Source organism: Bos grunniens, chromosome 1, assembly GCF_055505025.1.
Source record: "Bos grunniens cultivar Pamir isolate PY7600 chromosome 1, Bosgru_T2T1.0, whole genome shotgun sequence".
Taxonomy (NCBI): Eukaryota; Metazoa; Chordata; class Mammalia; order Artiodactyla; family Bovidae; genus Bos; species Bos grunniens.
Window position 1 is genome coordinate 91,726,002 of NC_141165.1, and position 16,199 is coordinate 91,742,200.

The 16,199-nt window shown below is 36.6% G+C and overlaps 1 protein-coding gene across 10 annotated transcripts in view; it reads right to left on the reverse strand.

The window, feature by feature from the left end:
* STXBP5L (syntaxin binding protein 5L) overlaps nt 1–16,199 on the reverse strand; it is a 455,210-nt gene that overhangs the window by 325,353 nt on the left and 113,658 nt on the right. For 8 of the 10 annotated variants that reach the window (XM_086404086.1, XM_086404055.1, XM_086404070.1 and 5 more), the window contains exons 1-2: nt 12,925–13,521; nt 11,693–11,889 (exon numbers count right to left, since the gene is read on the reverse strand). In XM_086404086.1, coding sequence (XP_086260212.1) covers nt 11,693–11,881 — 189 coding nt within the window. In that variant the 5' untranslated portion in view covers nt 11,882–11,889; nt 12,925–13,521. Of the gene's footprint in view, nt 1–11,692; nt 11,890–12,846; nt 13,522–16,199 lie in introns of those variants that run through there. The other 2 variants (XM_086404063.1, XM_086404109.1) reach the window with 2 other exon arrangements.

Genomic DNA, 16,199 nt, shown 5'->3' on the forward strand with positions numbered 1-16,199 from the left:
ATAAAAAATATAAATGGTTCATGTAGTGTGTAGTAAGTAGTCTTGCAAACTCATTCCAAAAAGATGATGGCCCAGTTTAAAAGTGCCTAATACAGTTATACATAATACAGGCTTTCAATAAGTAAGTATATAATAAGTAAATGAATTCACCTGATGCCGAGTCTAGTACCCAATACTGTGTCAAAACAAAAGAGTACTAAATATTGATCAGTTTGAAATGTAGAGACATATTGAATCACTATGTTGCATAACAGGAACTAATATAGTGTTGTAGTTCAATTATACTTCAAAAACAACTGAACAAAAAACTCACAGAAAAAGAGATCAGATTTGTGGTTACTACACGTGGCTGGGGGTAGGGGGTTAGGTACTGGATAAAATCAAAAGGTACAAACTCCTAGTTACAAAATAAACAAGTACCAGGTATGTAATGTACACATGATAAATATAATTAACACTGCTGATTACATGTGAAAGTTATTAAGAGTAAATCCTACAAGTTATCACAAGAAAAATTTTTTTCTTTAATTTTAAACCTATATGAGATGATAGATGTACATAAACTTGTGATAATCACTTAATGATGAATGTATATCAAATCACTATGTTGTATACCTTAAACTTTACACTGCTGCATGTCATTATATCTCAATAAAATCAGAATTTAAAAAAGGGTACTGAATATTACCTCAAGTAGTAAAGGAACTTTCGTTAAGACAGAACTGGAAAAAAGCAAAAAAAGATCCAATAATAAACTACTAAGAGACTTTCAAATTATATAAGTAACCAGTAACAATGTACAAATTATTTATAAATGGATTTATCAATATCAAAGTATGTTCCTCATCAGTATTCTGATTCTCTTCTTACTGCCCTCTGATATCCTATAATGTAGTAAAAATCTACATTAATACCCCTGATCAATCTACTTTCAGCTTCTTGCTATAATATTCTAAGTATACAAAGTGAGTCCTTGTAAATACTTTCTTTTTTTCACCTGTCTTTTAAATATTCACTTAAACAGATACGTGTAACTGGATCCCATCCGTCTAGTAACTAATTTCATAGATAAAAGTTAAAACCATTGAGTGCAACCTAAAGAATCTACTCCACTCTTATTACTTTGATATATCCTATATCTTTTATACTTTCCTCTTTTCTAATATTCTCAGGGACATACACCCAACAGGAGCAACACAAAGTATGAATAGTTCAGGCTAATTTAAAATACTGGGCTTCCCTGGTGGTTCAGCTGATAATGAATCCGCCTGCAATGCATGAGACCTGGGCTCGATTCCTGGGTTAGGAAGATCTCCTGGAGAAGGGAATGGTTACCAACTCCAGTATTCTGGCCTGGAGAAGAATTCCATGGACTGTATAGTCCATGGGGTCACAAAGAGTTGGACATGACGGATTTAAAATATTATTTTTCCAACTCCTTAAAAGATGTGACCATCTCTAGAAAATAACTTTTGAAGTCTACTTTTCATCTTGTGGTACACTGCACAGCCCACTCACTTCCTCACATATAGTCATCCAGTTCAGAAATGAATCAAAGAGCCTATATTCAACAACACACACGAAAGCACAGGATTGCAGATCTCAAAACAAACTGTAACATGACACAAACTAAACTAAAGATGAGTTCAGGTCAGATGAAAATGGAACATGAATCTTGTTTGGATCCCAAGACATGTACATATTGCTATATTTTAAATGGATAACCAACAGGGACCTACTCTTTAGCACAAGGGACTCTGCTTAATGTTATGTGGCAGCCTGGATGGGAGGAGAGTTTGGGAGAGAATGGATACCTGTATGTGTATGACTGAGTCACTGTGCTGTCCACCTGAAACTATCAAACATTGTTAATCAGCTATACTCCAAAGCAAAGTAAAAAATTTTTTTTAAAAATGATACTATGGGACAATCTAGGGCTTCCCTGATAGCTCAGTTGTTTAACGAATGCAATACAGGAGACCCTGGTTTGATTCTTGGATTGGGACGATCCTCTAGAGAAGGGATAGGCTACTCACTCCAGTATTCTTGGTCTTCCCTTGTGGCTCAGCTGGTAAGGAAACCACCTGCAGTGCAGGAGATCTGGGTTCGATCCCTGGGTTGGGAAGAAGGGAACAGCTACCCACTCTGGCCTGGAGAATTCCATGGACTGTATAGCCCATGGGGTAGCAACGAGTCAGACACAACTGGTACTATGATACTATGGAACACCCTAGGAAATTTAAACATTAACTGCATATTAGATTATAAAAAGAAATTTTGTTCATGTTTTTAGATGCGACAATGGTTGGGGTTTATATTTTTTTAAAGGGGGGAGTCTTTATCTGATCTCTGAAGTTTTTTAGATATTCAATAAAAAGGTATAATACGTGGGGTTTGCATTAAAATAATGAAATGGTAAGTGAAGATTTACAAAAATTGTTGAAGCTGAAAGTTTATTATAATACTGTCTGTTCTTGTTATTTCGTTTTCCATAAAACAACAAAAACAAAAGATAGGTGAAAGTAAAGAGCATCTTTGTGATAGGCAGAGTAATGGTTCTGGAAAGAACCTGTGAATATGTTAGGTTATATGGCAAAGAGGAGTAAAGGGTTGCAGATGATATGAAGGCTGCTAGTCAGTGGACCTCAAGATTGGGAAATTAACCTGGATTATCCTGTGGGACCAATGTAATCACAAGTGTCTTAAAACACAGAAGAGGAAAGCAGAAAAGTTAAGAGTCAAAGGATGCAATGTGAGAAAGATTCAACTGGCCTCTGCTGGCTTTGAAGTTGGAAGGGGGCCACCAGTCAAGGAATTGTGAATAGCCTATAAAAGCTGGAAAAGAAAACACTTTCTCCTAGACGCTCCAGAAAGAAATGCAGTCCTACCAATGACTGGATGTTAGGCCAGTTACGCCTATTTCTAACTTCTAACCTCCTGAATTATAAGATAATAAATTTGTGCTGTTCTAAGCCATTAGTTGCTGGTAATTTGTTGAAGCCAAAATAAGAAACTAACACAATCTTCTAGCAGACCCACAGATTTTTACATGGAGATAAAGCATAGAGTTTACTGAGAATTCAAATGAAATATGTATTTGCCTCAAGTAAAGAAAAAATTTCCAACTCAGACCCCTTACTATCTTTTTCTGGTTTAAATAATTTTTTATTGCTCAGTATATTTCTTTCTCTTATGTCTTATTTTGTTTTTATTTTTTAGGAACTATAAATTCGAGCTTAGGGAGGCTTACCTTTGTCTTGAAAAACAAAACAACAAAGCTTTTATATCATTTGCTAACCTAGTTTTAAGAGCGAGATGGGAATTATCTTGCAAGAGTAATATCTCTACCATGAATGATGGAGGTCTAAGTCTGGTGCTAAAAGGAGACAACAGCATTGTTGACAAAATTATAATCAGCTGGTGACATCTGTGGAAAAGAAGCCCTTGCAAATTTCTAAACTCTGTTAGAAAGATACCCTTATTATCTTAAAGGGCAGGTACTTTAAGGCAGGTACTATTACCTACGCTACTTTCCCCTTTCTGGTAGCCTCAATTTCTTCCGTGGGTCAACTGCATTACCCGTCCCCTGCAATATACCAAAATGCTACCAGAATCGATCATCTCTACTACTTTCCCAACACTTTTCTCTTATTTAAAACCAATTTACACACTTAATCTTAAAATTACTGATTCTATCAATTCTATTTTCTATTATCGTGTGATCTTAATTCTATCCATCATCTTACTATAAATATCTTTGCCCTAATCAACTTTCTCTTGGTCTAATTCAGCTGTCTCGTGGTACTTCTGACTTGTTTGTTGTTTTTCATTTCTTCTGTTTCCACCATCCTTGATCTCTCTGCAATACTAAGACACCCTTGAAGTTCTCTTTCTTAATATTCTTTCTAAAGAAAGTTTTCAGATTATCTGTCTCTACTTTTGAGTTTTCCTCATATCATTGTGCTAAGTTCTCTCACCTCTCTTTTGCTAGCTTTACATTTCCATCTACTTAAATGTTTACAAACAGTAACTATTTCCCCCAGACACAATCTAACTTCTCAATTTACTGTACTACTTATTTTCAACCTTTTTTAGTTTGAAGACTTAAAGACAGGTCTTTAGTCAATTTACAATGAACAAATCAGACTGAACATTAAGCCATCCAATCAATTTTCTTGATAGTCTAATTTATTGTCTTCATTTAAGTAAAGTACTAGATTTCTAATGTGACTGAAATGTACAGGTGATTAACAGAGCAGAAAAACTGAAAAAACATAACAATTTTCTCTGGCTACTCTTTAAATCTACATTTAAAACCCCATTATTTGTTGCTTTTATGCTATTTCCAATTCAAGATATATACTTACTGTACATACATAATCCAGTTATAAGAAGCTACTAAAATTAATACATTAAAAACTATATATTTTAATTAAAATTCATTATATTGATTATGTATCATCATTACATAATATATTCAAAGTCATTCTCTATACCATTTATAACAATTGGTATATCTGGGCCTTCAATAGAACTAAAATCATACTCTTCTTCCTAATATTTTATGTAAGTCTAGAAAGTATCATGAGTGATTTCTCTGATACATCAACCAAAACACATTATTTCACTCATTATAGTCAGTTGGTTGAGAATGATTTATGTCCTAACCATTTTTAACTCTGTATAATAAATATCTTTGGAATAATTAAAATTGTCAAAATACCTTCTTGTTATATGCCTTCAGTGACTATGAATGCTCCATTTAATCAAGCCTCTGTACAGGAAGGCTTATTATGCACTTTTTAGAGCTTTTATATTCTGTTCTTTACAACTACCTTCTATAAATCCTTTAAATACAATTTTCTTTATTTCTAAAACTTAATCACTTATTTAAAAATACACTTAATACATATTTTTAAATAAAAACATTCATGTTTAACACACATTAAAAGATTAGCCCTTTAAATATTAAAAATAATCAAGAAAAGTTACCTTTTTAAAATTAAAAAAGGACCCTTGCTATAAATAAGATCTTTTATAAAAGATACTTATTTTGACAATTAAGTAGGAAAAACCTCAATTTAAAAAGCATTTAAAACAGGGCTTCTACTTGAAACTTCTAATGGATATAGTCAAAGTTATTGCTATTAAACTACTATGTACATGGTTCATAGAATATATTGTAGGAAACCAATATAATCATTCTATCATTACAAGTAAACTATGAAACTATGATTTTTCACAGGCACATATTCAAGTGAAGGCAGAAGGGATCTATAGAAATCACTAACCTTCAAGAAATAGGAATTTGGTTTAATCACTACTGATAATCCTAAGTCAGAAAGTATATAAGATTTTAAATTAGTTCTATATTGAGATACACACAAAGCATCACACCACTGTTTTTAAGAACATGAGACCTGCCATACTAAATGAGACCAACAGCCCAATTTGCTGACAATATACTAGCACCAAAGGACCTTTTGTGAGAAAACATAATTGTTCTCTATGGTAACCTAAAAAATTTGTAATCATATTTCCTACAAATCTATAATCCCTTACTTGAGCTTGCCCCTGCACTCTTATGCTCTCAGGATAGGCAAAGTAGAGTTTAGACCACTGAAATAGCTTGGCTTTGGTTTTCCACTTCTTAAAAATTAATTTATTTTAATTATATTTGGCTCTTAAATTTGTTAACATCTCAATCCCAACAAGAGTGCTTAATTCATCTGGTTTGCCTCCATCTGTCCATGAAGTCTTTGTCAGATGCTTTACCCATAATAAGTGATCCTGCAGTGTCAACTGTACTATCTTTTATTCTACCCATTTAAAAGTGTAGAATGAGACAAGTCCACATCTCAGACAATCTTGTATAGTTCCTTGAATGAATGAAAACTGCAGAAATATGGAATTATGGGCTGTGCCAACTTCAGTTACAGACCCTCCCAAGTAAAATGATATTAAATTAGAAGAATATGGAGACAATGAAAAACCTGGAGAAAAGATATCTAGGCAATTAATCTCCTTTCAGCTTTTCAAGGTCCTGGAAAGCCCAACTCTCCACAGTCCACGACTATGTTTCTGACCTTACACTTGTTTCTCTGGGAAGATCTGGTATTACGTCTAGTATGAAGATCATGATTACAATCCATTCCCATGTAAGAAGTTACACTAGTTATCTGTGTGTTGGCTCTGACACCATGACCATTTATAAAATCAACTTATAAATGTTGATGAAGAGTGAGTTGGCTAATGTAAGAGTTTATTCAAACTTTAGGGATTATGCCATCTGGTTCTAGTGATATATTTATTTTTGTCTATTTTGTTAATTAGGTCTAGAACACCCATGTGTTTGTCACTGTCAATCTAATACTTCTAAATTGTTCCCCTAAAAAAGATCGTTTGGAAACAAAAATAAAAACTTAAATAAATGTAACTGAATCTTTCTACAATCTTCTTTTCCATATCTTTCTAAAAAATATGTACCATGTTCCTAAAGTGGTGTCACTCTTCTGCTCAATGGCTTCCTTGTGTTTATGTAATATAAGATGTATTTAATAAAAGTATTTTCCAAAAAAAAATTGTTCAAAACATCTAATTTTCTCTTAATACATCATTCTATGAGATTCCTAGCTTTCATTCATTCATTCAACAATTATTTGACTGCCTTCTATGTGGCAGGCTCTGTTCTATGAATTAGTGAGACAGTTGCAAACAAAATAAAGCCCTGTCCTCATGGAGTTATATTATAATAGGTGAAGCAAAAATCAAGCAAGTAAACATAATTTAATAACAGTTAGTTGTAAGTGTTATCAAGAAAACATAATCGGGATAAGGGCAGAGAGCAAAGGTGATGAGCAGTGATCAATGAAGATCTCTCTGAGAAGTTAACAACTGAACCAAGAACTGAATGCTATAAAGACAACAAGTAATGTAATTATTTGGGGGTGGGGGGAAGTGTTCATGTAAAGGAAACAGCAAATGCAAAAAGCCCTGAGACAGGAACATTTTTGAGAAATAGTAAGAAAGCAAATGTAGCTGGTGCAGAGTAAGTAACAGAAAACAGCTGAAAATGATGTCTATCTGGGGTCAGATCATTTAGAGCTTTATAAGACATAACAGGACTTCTGATTTTATTTTTAAGAGAAATGAAAAACCACTGAAAAATTCTGAGCAGGAATGACATAATATAATTTAAATTTTTAAAGGACTCTTCTACCTATTATGAGACTGTGGTGAGGCCCCCGTGAAAGCACGGGAAACTCTTTTAAGAAACTCTTAAAAGAAACTCTTTTAAGGTAATAAAATAGTAGTCCAAGCAAGAGAGAGACATGGTCAGATTTGGGAAGTACTTTTAAGGGAGAGACAACAGAATAATCTCTACCTTCTCAAAGTCTCTATGTTTCCTGAGGAATTAATTATGTTGCCTATTCTAATAAGTGAGAAAAATGAAGCAGAAAAAGTACGGGATTTAAGGATGAAAAATCAGAGCATTAAACTTAGCTATGTCTCTTACCAACTTTGGAGAGCTAAATTCTCTGGTCTCAGATATCTTCTCAGTAAAAGAAAAATATAATACTACCCTTGATGTCTTTACAGGACTGTTATGAAGGTCAAATGGGTTATCTTACAGATGAAGCTTTACTAATTGTAATTTAACCAACTTGCTAGATTAACAAAAACTCTCCATTCTCTTTGTAAAACACAGGTTGATACTAATGGTTCATTAAATGTTCAAAACTACTAAATTCTGTAGCTAGAATACTCACACTCTCCTGCTCCCAGACTAATTAGGTATGGGCCATATAACTGTAGGGATGAACATAAAATGAATCTAGAAAAAATACATACACATACATACGTTTGTTCATCTATAATTTGTATATACTTCCATATATATACACATATGTATATGTTCATCTAGATTATACACATGAGTATAAACTGCTTACTGAAATACGTATATGTCTGTGTGTGTGTATATATATCATCTGACACTTAAATTTCCTCTGAAAGCATAAATATCCTTATTCTATTTTAAACAAACAAAAACTAAAAATTGCACATAATGAATTTGGGATGGTTTATGGATAAGAAGTCTACACAGAACTTCAATCAGAGAATCAATATGCAACAGAAAAATCTTGATTGGTTATCAGGTGCTTTGTAAATTGATGCATATTTAAATGTTTTCAGTTTAAATGTTTAAGATATATATCATTATCAATGACTTTATGCTTCAATCTCCTTTCAATTAATCAACGAACCATGGATATGCTACTTCATTCATAAAGTACATCAAGTGCCTACTATACTGATTCTCAATATTGACTGTGCATCAGAATCTCCTGTGGGTACTTTTTAAAAGATATAAGTGCCAAGGCCCCATCCCTAGAAACTGATTTTCTAGGACTAGGGTAGACCTAGAAATCTTTCTTTTAGACAGAGTTAAGAACCACTGGCCTAAAAGGTAGTGAGCACCCTAACAATGAGAAGAAAATAAACTATAATTGTTTCCCAAAGAGTTCATAGTATAATAGTGTCAAAAGTCTTTTTAAAACACAATAAGCTGCTAAATTCACATCATGGCAGATGCTACAGGAAAAGAGAGACATGAAGAGAAACCTTAACTGTCTGGGATAGGTAAATGAGGAAGGCAGTGGTCACAGTTGGTGTTTGAACTATGAAGTAATGAAAGGTAACTGGAATTCTCCAATTATATTAAAGCTGGAAGAGATATTCTAGTCAGAAGCAGTAAGCTAAGAAAAGGCATTGAGATATGAGAAAATAATGGTGCTTTCTGAGAATGCAGTATATCTAGGGCATCAATGAAACAAGGATGGAAAGGTAAACACAAGCCCCTTCCAAAAGGAACTATATCAAGTTAAATAGTCTGAAGTTTAGTGTACAGAGACGTAGTTTCAAACTGTTTTCACGGAATTCAGAAAAGGCAGTTCAATATTTCAAAAAGGCCATACAAATATCTGAACAACACCGGGTATTCAAATGTATGCACACTGAACTTAAAACAGATTGCAGTAAACCAATGCATTAACCTGTTTTTTGCTGACCTTGAACCAAAATTTCTTCTGCCATTTGTTTCTGAACTTCTTAGAGATGTGTCACTGATTATAAAGCCTGTATTTTTATAAGGCTAGCAAATGTCCTACTACCTGCCTATGCATAATATCATATAACAAAACCAAATATAAAAAACGACTTCTGTTTGTAGACCACCACTGCTCCAGGGAAACCAACATAGAATTTTTAGCAGGAAAATGACATAAATAACATTATAATTCAGAAATAACCATTATAACAAAATGAATTGGAATAGGGTAAAACATGAGGTGAGAAGATCAGTTAGGAACTGACTTCAAGAGACCAAGCAAGAAAATATAATAGAATAAACAAGTATTGAAGATGATGAAAAGGGAATAATGGAAATACTAAGAAAATAGAATATGATGTGAAGGCCAATCAAATAATGGAAAAAAAGATGGTTTTCAAAAGAGCAGATTCATACTTTAATTTTAGCCATACTGAAAAGACAGAAGTACTTAGAAGGTACCAACTGTTTAGTACTCAGAAATGAATATCTTTTGCACATTTAATCAGTGAGTTCAAATTAATTCCCCATTTTAGCAACAGTCTTAATTTTGGGATATCTTTAATCCATCTTTACATATTTTGTTACAGTCCAGAAAACCTAAAATCATGCAACCACTTTTTAAAATTAACTATATTCCTATCTAAGCATGTCACAGTACTTTACCCACTTGGTGAAATTTCAATACTATTAGTGTTCAGCACACATAGCTATCTATCCTTATAATTTCTTTGAATATTATTACTTATAGCCCACTGGTTATAGTCATTCTATCAAGAACAAGGTGATTTTAAAACTTTAACAATAATATAAATGTGTGTTTCATTGCCTCTTCCAACTTATACATTGCCTTCACCTAACCATCTTGTTTGATCTTCCCAAAAATCCTCTTGGGTAAGAAGAACAGAAATACTTACAGAAGCCCTATTACCATACTACAGATGAGAAATTCAAGTCACAAGGAGATAAATGTCTTACCAAAGATTATATGGCTGACAAGTGACAGAGCTTTAAATAAAATACAAATTCTCTGATTCCTAGGTCGGTGTTCTTCCTACCATGCCATATGTTTTTTTTAAATAATACATATTTAACTTTTGCCACTTTGAATGACTATCTCTTGCCTACATAAATAAGTAAGTGATTATCTATCCCATTTTCCTCTCTTGCTTTCCCCTAAAACCTTATCTACCAGCTTTATAACCTCAAGAGTCCAATGCCATTCTGTTTCAGAAGTTTATCTTTTCTGTATCAATTTTAACTCTACTAAAACTCTCCTGCATTACTATCACATTCATGAACTGAGACACTTAGGCAATTGTTTTCAGAATCTTGGAATGGTAATAGTAATACATCAAAGATTAGAGAATCTGGGCATAATTCCCCTGCCTAGCAGTTTAAATCTGGCCTTTAGGGCCCTTTCACATATTTGTCTCATTAAGCTCCTCCCTTATTTGACAAAATATCTATTATTTCAAAGTAAGGATAAAATTCTACACAACTTTGTATACAAAACTGTACTGTATACAAATTTCACAGAGTAGGTTAGGACAAATTCTGTTTAACCCAATTCTAAATAAATTCACTTTTATGTAAACTAGTTTATAATATTTTAATAATTAAAGACTTGTTTTTATAATGACCCTACTGGCAACACAGACTAAGACAATAATTGAAACTTACCCATTACACATGATTTGTTTACTACACATAATTTGTTTACTACAAAAACGATTTTAATAATTTCAAAAAAATTTGTGTTGAATTACTCAAAAAAGTAATACTTAATTTCTATGGTTTCAAAAATTTACTATTTATTCTCATGCATACAAATGACTTGGTAACTTTTTTATTGAACATAAAAAGTCAAAAGCACATTTCTAAGCTACCTCCTAAAAAAATAATAAAAATTATAAACCCCTTTATGTCAGAAAATAAAACAATTACTTCTATATATGAACACCATGCTTGTTTTGTAAATTCTCCACTCTCCCCATCAGAAACTCTTTTGCTTATTAGCTCAATATTAAAGTATAATTACTTAAAACGTTTCCTCACTAAACAATAACACAGTCTATTTTTGAGTTCCTATAAGTATTAAGCCCACAGTATTTGTTTATTAAGAATTTAAGAATCTAGGTATGTTTTTATTCAGAATTTTAAACACTGCCTTCAGATCTTTTAGTGGATGTATTCATCTAGCTCTTATCTTTTCAATTCTAGCAATATCTTAATAGCTTTAATCCTTTTATACTGAACAGTAAAATTAGTTTTTCTGAGTAACATTGAATTAACTATTTATACATAAATATTAAATTTAAAAGTATTCCAAGACTGAATCTTAATATTATCTTGCATATTCTACTGGTAATGTTTGCTTATTAATACTTCCCTTAAACTATAACTGCTTTATAAGTTGATGCCTGGAATATCTTAATACAAACTGACTTACCCACAAAATTCTCTGCACCAGACTCTCTGATACCAGCATCTGAAGAATTTCCAGCCCTTAGAGGGTGTGTTTTAATTCGTTCCTCACAGCAGTAAAATAAAGAATAAGCTTTAAGCCAATTCAAAACTTACCTTACAAATCTGGAAATAGTCTGAAGTCAAGGTTTCCTGAATCTCCTCTCTGAGAATCCCTGCAGTCCCTGCCGGATGTGTGGAGCCACTTCCAGCCCCGCCACCACTGTTACTGCCACTGCTGCTGCCACTGCCAGGGGATGAGGCCGTTAAGCCATCCAAAACTTTTCGGAAATTAAACTTCTTCATTTTAAAAACTGTGGAGAAATTCAAAGGAAAGGGGGACTTACTACATGGAATTATACATGGGGAAAAGTGTTTAGCTTTTCATCAATCACGGCACTAGCCAATCCCCATTTTTACATGAGTTTTTTAAAAAAGGAGGGGGGGACTCAATCTATCAAATTTTAATTATAAAAAGCATATCCTTCAAAAATATAAAACACAAACTCCAAGAACACCAGTATTTCCTCCTCGCACATCAAATTTTCAAGGGCTTTATCCCCAGCTGTAGCTACGCTTTATCAGCACCGAGGTAAAAATAAAAGGCAGTGTCATCATCGTCATTAGCATTATATCATCATTATTATACAATCAAACCAGAGTCCCACAAACCAAGACTCTCTTTCTTAAAGGCGGGCTTTCCTCCTGAAGGTTGAGCTCAGAGTATTTTTATTTTCAAAAAAATGGTGGTGGAAGGGAGCTAGTATATATTCTGCAACCACCTTCGGGGGTCTCCCCCAACATCTTCAACGCTCCCTTTTTCTCAACAGGAAAAGAGGCGTGGGGGGGTGTTTTTTCTATTTCCCACTCAGAACAGCCCGTACCCCCAAACACCTGCAGGTGATCCACAGCAACAGCCGACGGGAGGAGAGAGCTGCTGCGCCGACTACCTCCGCTTCTGTCTCCGCTTCCCCCCTCCCTTCTTCCCCCTCCACCCCTCCTCGCCCCGCTCTGCCTGCAGCGGGAGCCGCGCCAACCCGCGCGTCCGCTCTCCAGCAGCACGGCAGCGGCTCTTGGGGGTCGTAAGGCAGAGGCGACGACGGTTGCGCCCGAGTCCTGCCTTAGCCGGCGGGGCAAGAAAAGCCGCCGCTCCCGCTGTCCCTCCCCAGGCCGAGCGCCTAGGCGCCGGGCTCTAGCCCGCGGGCGCGCGAACACACAAACACCCTCACGCAGACCTACGCGCCCGGGCGCTCACGCGCACAGACACACACACAGGTGCGAGGGAGCCGCGGCTGGACGGCGGCGTCGGCGTCCCAAGGGGATGACTATCTGACTCCCGACTTAGGCACCTTCCTCAGCCGCCGCTAGCCGACTGACAGCCCGGAAAGCTGAGGATTCGGAGGGAGGATGGCTCTCAGGCGTCCGACCGGCCCGGCTCCGGCCGCTTCTCCAGTCCCTCTGGTAGCGGCTTCTGGCGCTCTCCGAGGTCCTAACGGGGCAGGCAGGCAGGCAGAGTCCACCGCAAGCTCCGCCCTCCCGCCGTGGGAGGCAAGCCCCGCCCCCGAGCCACCCCCTTCTCTCTTGCCCGGCTCCTCCTTCCCGGGCCGCAAGGGGCCCGAGAAAAGGGAGGAGAGCTCCGCTACGTCAACGGGCGGAAGCAGCTTCGGCTCCAATCCTGGGCTCCAAAGGTCCAAGTTCCGCGGTCGAGAGGCGCGGAAGAAATTTGTGGATAGGTCGAAGGAAGAGCCAATGAAAGGGGGAGGGGAAATTTTAGAGAGGCCGGTGAAGTATTTGATTGACAGCGGTATTGGCCAGTATGTAAGGGGGCCGTGCTTTGGGGGCTGTAATTGGCGCTACCTGTTGAAGGACGCAGGTATGAATCAATAGAATACCAGGAAGCGTGCGAACTTGAGCACCTTCAGGGCTACAGGAGAGCTTATCCTACATCTGACTCTGGACAATTCTGCGAACTGGGCAACTGTTTTGCAGTTTATCACTTCCGAGCCTCTTCCTTCTCTCCGGGTGCATCTGCTTGTCTCCCCTCACTGCTATGCAACTTGTATAATTGCTTAACAGGTCACATCTGCCAAATGGAATTTAATTGCTATAGTTACAGAATTTATATTAATAGCATACCAGATCCCAAGGAAAGAATCGTTCACGTTGTTCCAATATATACACTTGCTTTTCCCCCCATTTTCATATATACAAAAAAAAAATTTGAAACATTTTTCTCACTTAGTAAACCATGTCAAGAATACATTTTAAGCTTTTTCTATGAGTCACAGTAATCATTTTGAAAGATGCACTATTCGGTGCAGGGTTTTGGTTTTGTTTTTGTTTTTTAAACCAGCATCAGAAAGGGAAGATGTGGTTCTGAGCCCTAACTTGCTACTGAATTGGGGGAATTTGGGACCTCGATTTCTTCATCTCTGAAAATGAGGGCCTCGCAGGGGACCGTAGCCAGCTGTCGTCTATAATCTGGGCAATGCAACAGAAAGTCAAAGTCTCTACAGTCCATGGAATTCTCCAGGTCAGAATACTAGAGTGGGTAGCCTTTCCCTTCTCCAGGGGATCTTAAACAACCCACGTATCAAAGCCAGGTCTCCCACATTGTAGGGGGATTCTTTACCAGCTGAGCCACAAGGGAAGCCCAGTGCAACAGAGTTCCTTAGTAATCATCTCATATATTCTTACATTTTAGAGATCTTCTAGGATAACCTCTTCTTTTATTTTCCCTTTTATTATTTTCTTTTCTTTTCCCCTTCAGAGGAAGGGGATGGAAGGAGTGAGGGATGAAAAGGTAGACCTGAAAGAGAAATGAATTGTCTGATGTCACATAGCAAGGAAATGGCAGAGATGGAATACAGCCCAGTTTTTGGAATCCTCAGGTCAATGCTCACGTTCTTTTTTATTTTCTTCAGTACTATTTTACTCCTTTGGAGACCTCCCAAAGAACCCCCAATACTGCCTGGTAGTCTGTTATTGCCACAGCTAGAAAGTAACACTATTGTAGTCAAACATGGTACTGTATATTTCTACCTTATTCAGCACCTGACATAATGTTTTACATATAAAAGGTGCTTAAAGGACTTTGAATAATAGGGTTATTAATAGTTACTAGTAAAAGATCTATGAGATGGTACCCAACTATATCCAGTACCATTTGGAGGGGTAAAAACAAGGGTAGAACAAATGCCATGTCTGATGTAAACTAGTTTTTAGTAGGGTTCCAAATACTATAGTGCTTCCTAACAATATATATCAGTCCTTACTCTCTTTCTTCTTGGCCCACTTCACTTCTAAGTATGGGTGCCTATTGAGACTGAAGAGTTTTCTTTCCTCTTTTTTATGTTTTGCTTTCTTTTAGAAAGGGGAGAAGTGAATTGCTTTAACTTTTTGAGAAGTAGGCACTGTTGTCTAAAATAATGGATTTAGATGCCCTCCTTTCCTTCTTCAGAGGGTCTATTGGCAACTCCTTTAATTTTTAAATAAAGGAACCAAACCTATAGCAAGTGATCATTTGGTCTTTTGATGAGAATGAAGAAAGAAGATATTATCCTGAATCAGCAAAATTAGAGTTATTATTTGCAACCCCCTAAACCCCACCCCCAGAAGGCAATGGCACCCCACTCCAGTACTCTTGCCTGGACAATCCCATGGATGGAGGAGCCTGGTAGGCTGCAGTCCATGGGGTCCCTAAGAGTCAGGCGTGACTGAGCGACTTCACTTTGACTTTTCACTTTCATGCATTGGAGAAGGAAATGGCAACCCACTCCAGTGTTCTTGCCTGGAGAATCCCAGGGACAGAGAAGCCTAGTGGGCTGCTGTCAATGGGGTCGCACAGAGTCAGACACGACTGAAGTGACTTAGCAGCAGCAGAAGCAGCAAACCCCCCCCAAACCCCTAAAACCACTAATCACTGACACTATACTATCTTAGCAAACTAAGCAGTAGCTTTATTCTAAAAATTATGGGAGAACTGAGAATGAAAAAGCACACAAAACGGATTGGCAAAGACTTTGCTTGAAGACCTAGAAGGAATTCACTGGTCTTCTTAAGTTAAAAAGAAGTGACAGAGTAGATATCTCTTCAGATAGGACAAGAAATAGGAATTGTAAGTGGAAGAAAAATCATCAAAATATATAAATGTTTTCAATTAGAAGCCTAAAAAGATATGATTAGAATGCTGACATTGTGGACTCTTTGAGGCTATTTTAATATTCTTTTTCCTCCATGGAAGATAGATAGCATAGTGTCATACATAGTAAGTGTCGTGGTACAGGCGTGGGTTAGAAAAGAATTTCCAGACATGAGACAGAATGAGAGGGAAATAAAGTTTATTAGAGTGGGAGACGCTGTTAGAACAGCGGGCCAGCTCAAGGAAGAACTGATGTTGAACAGGGGCCCTTAGTCCACTTTTATAGCCAGGATACAAGGAGTGAGATAGGGGTCTTGCGGGTCATTTGCTGGTTGGATGAAGCATGTATACTCGGTGGGGGGAAGAGTAAGGCAAATACCTTCTCCCTGTGGGGTAGGAGGGAAGACAGGTTATATTGGTCAGGAGGACCTGAAATTCATTAATAGTTACAACGTTGGGTATGGGAAAGACGTCTGGTTTTTC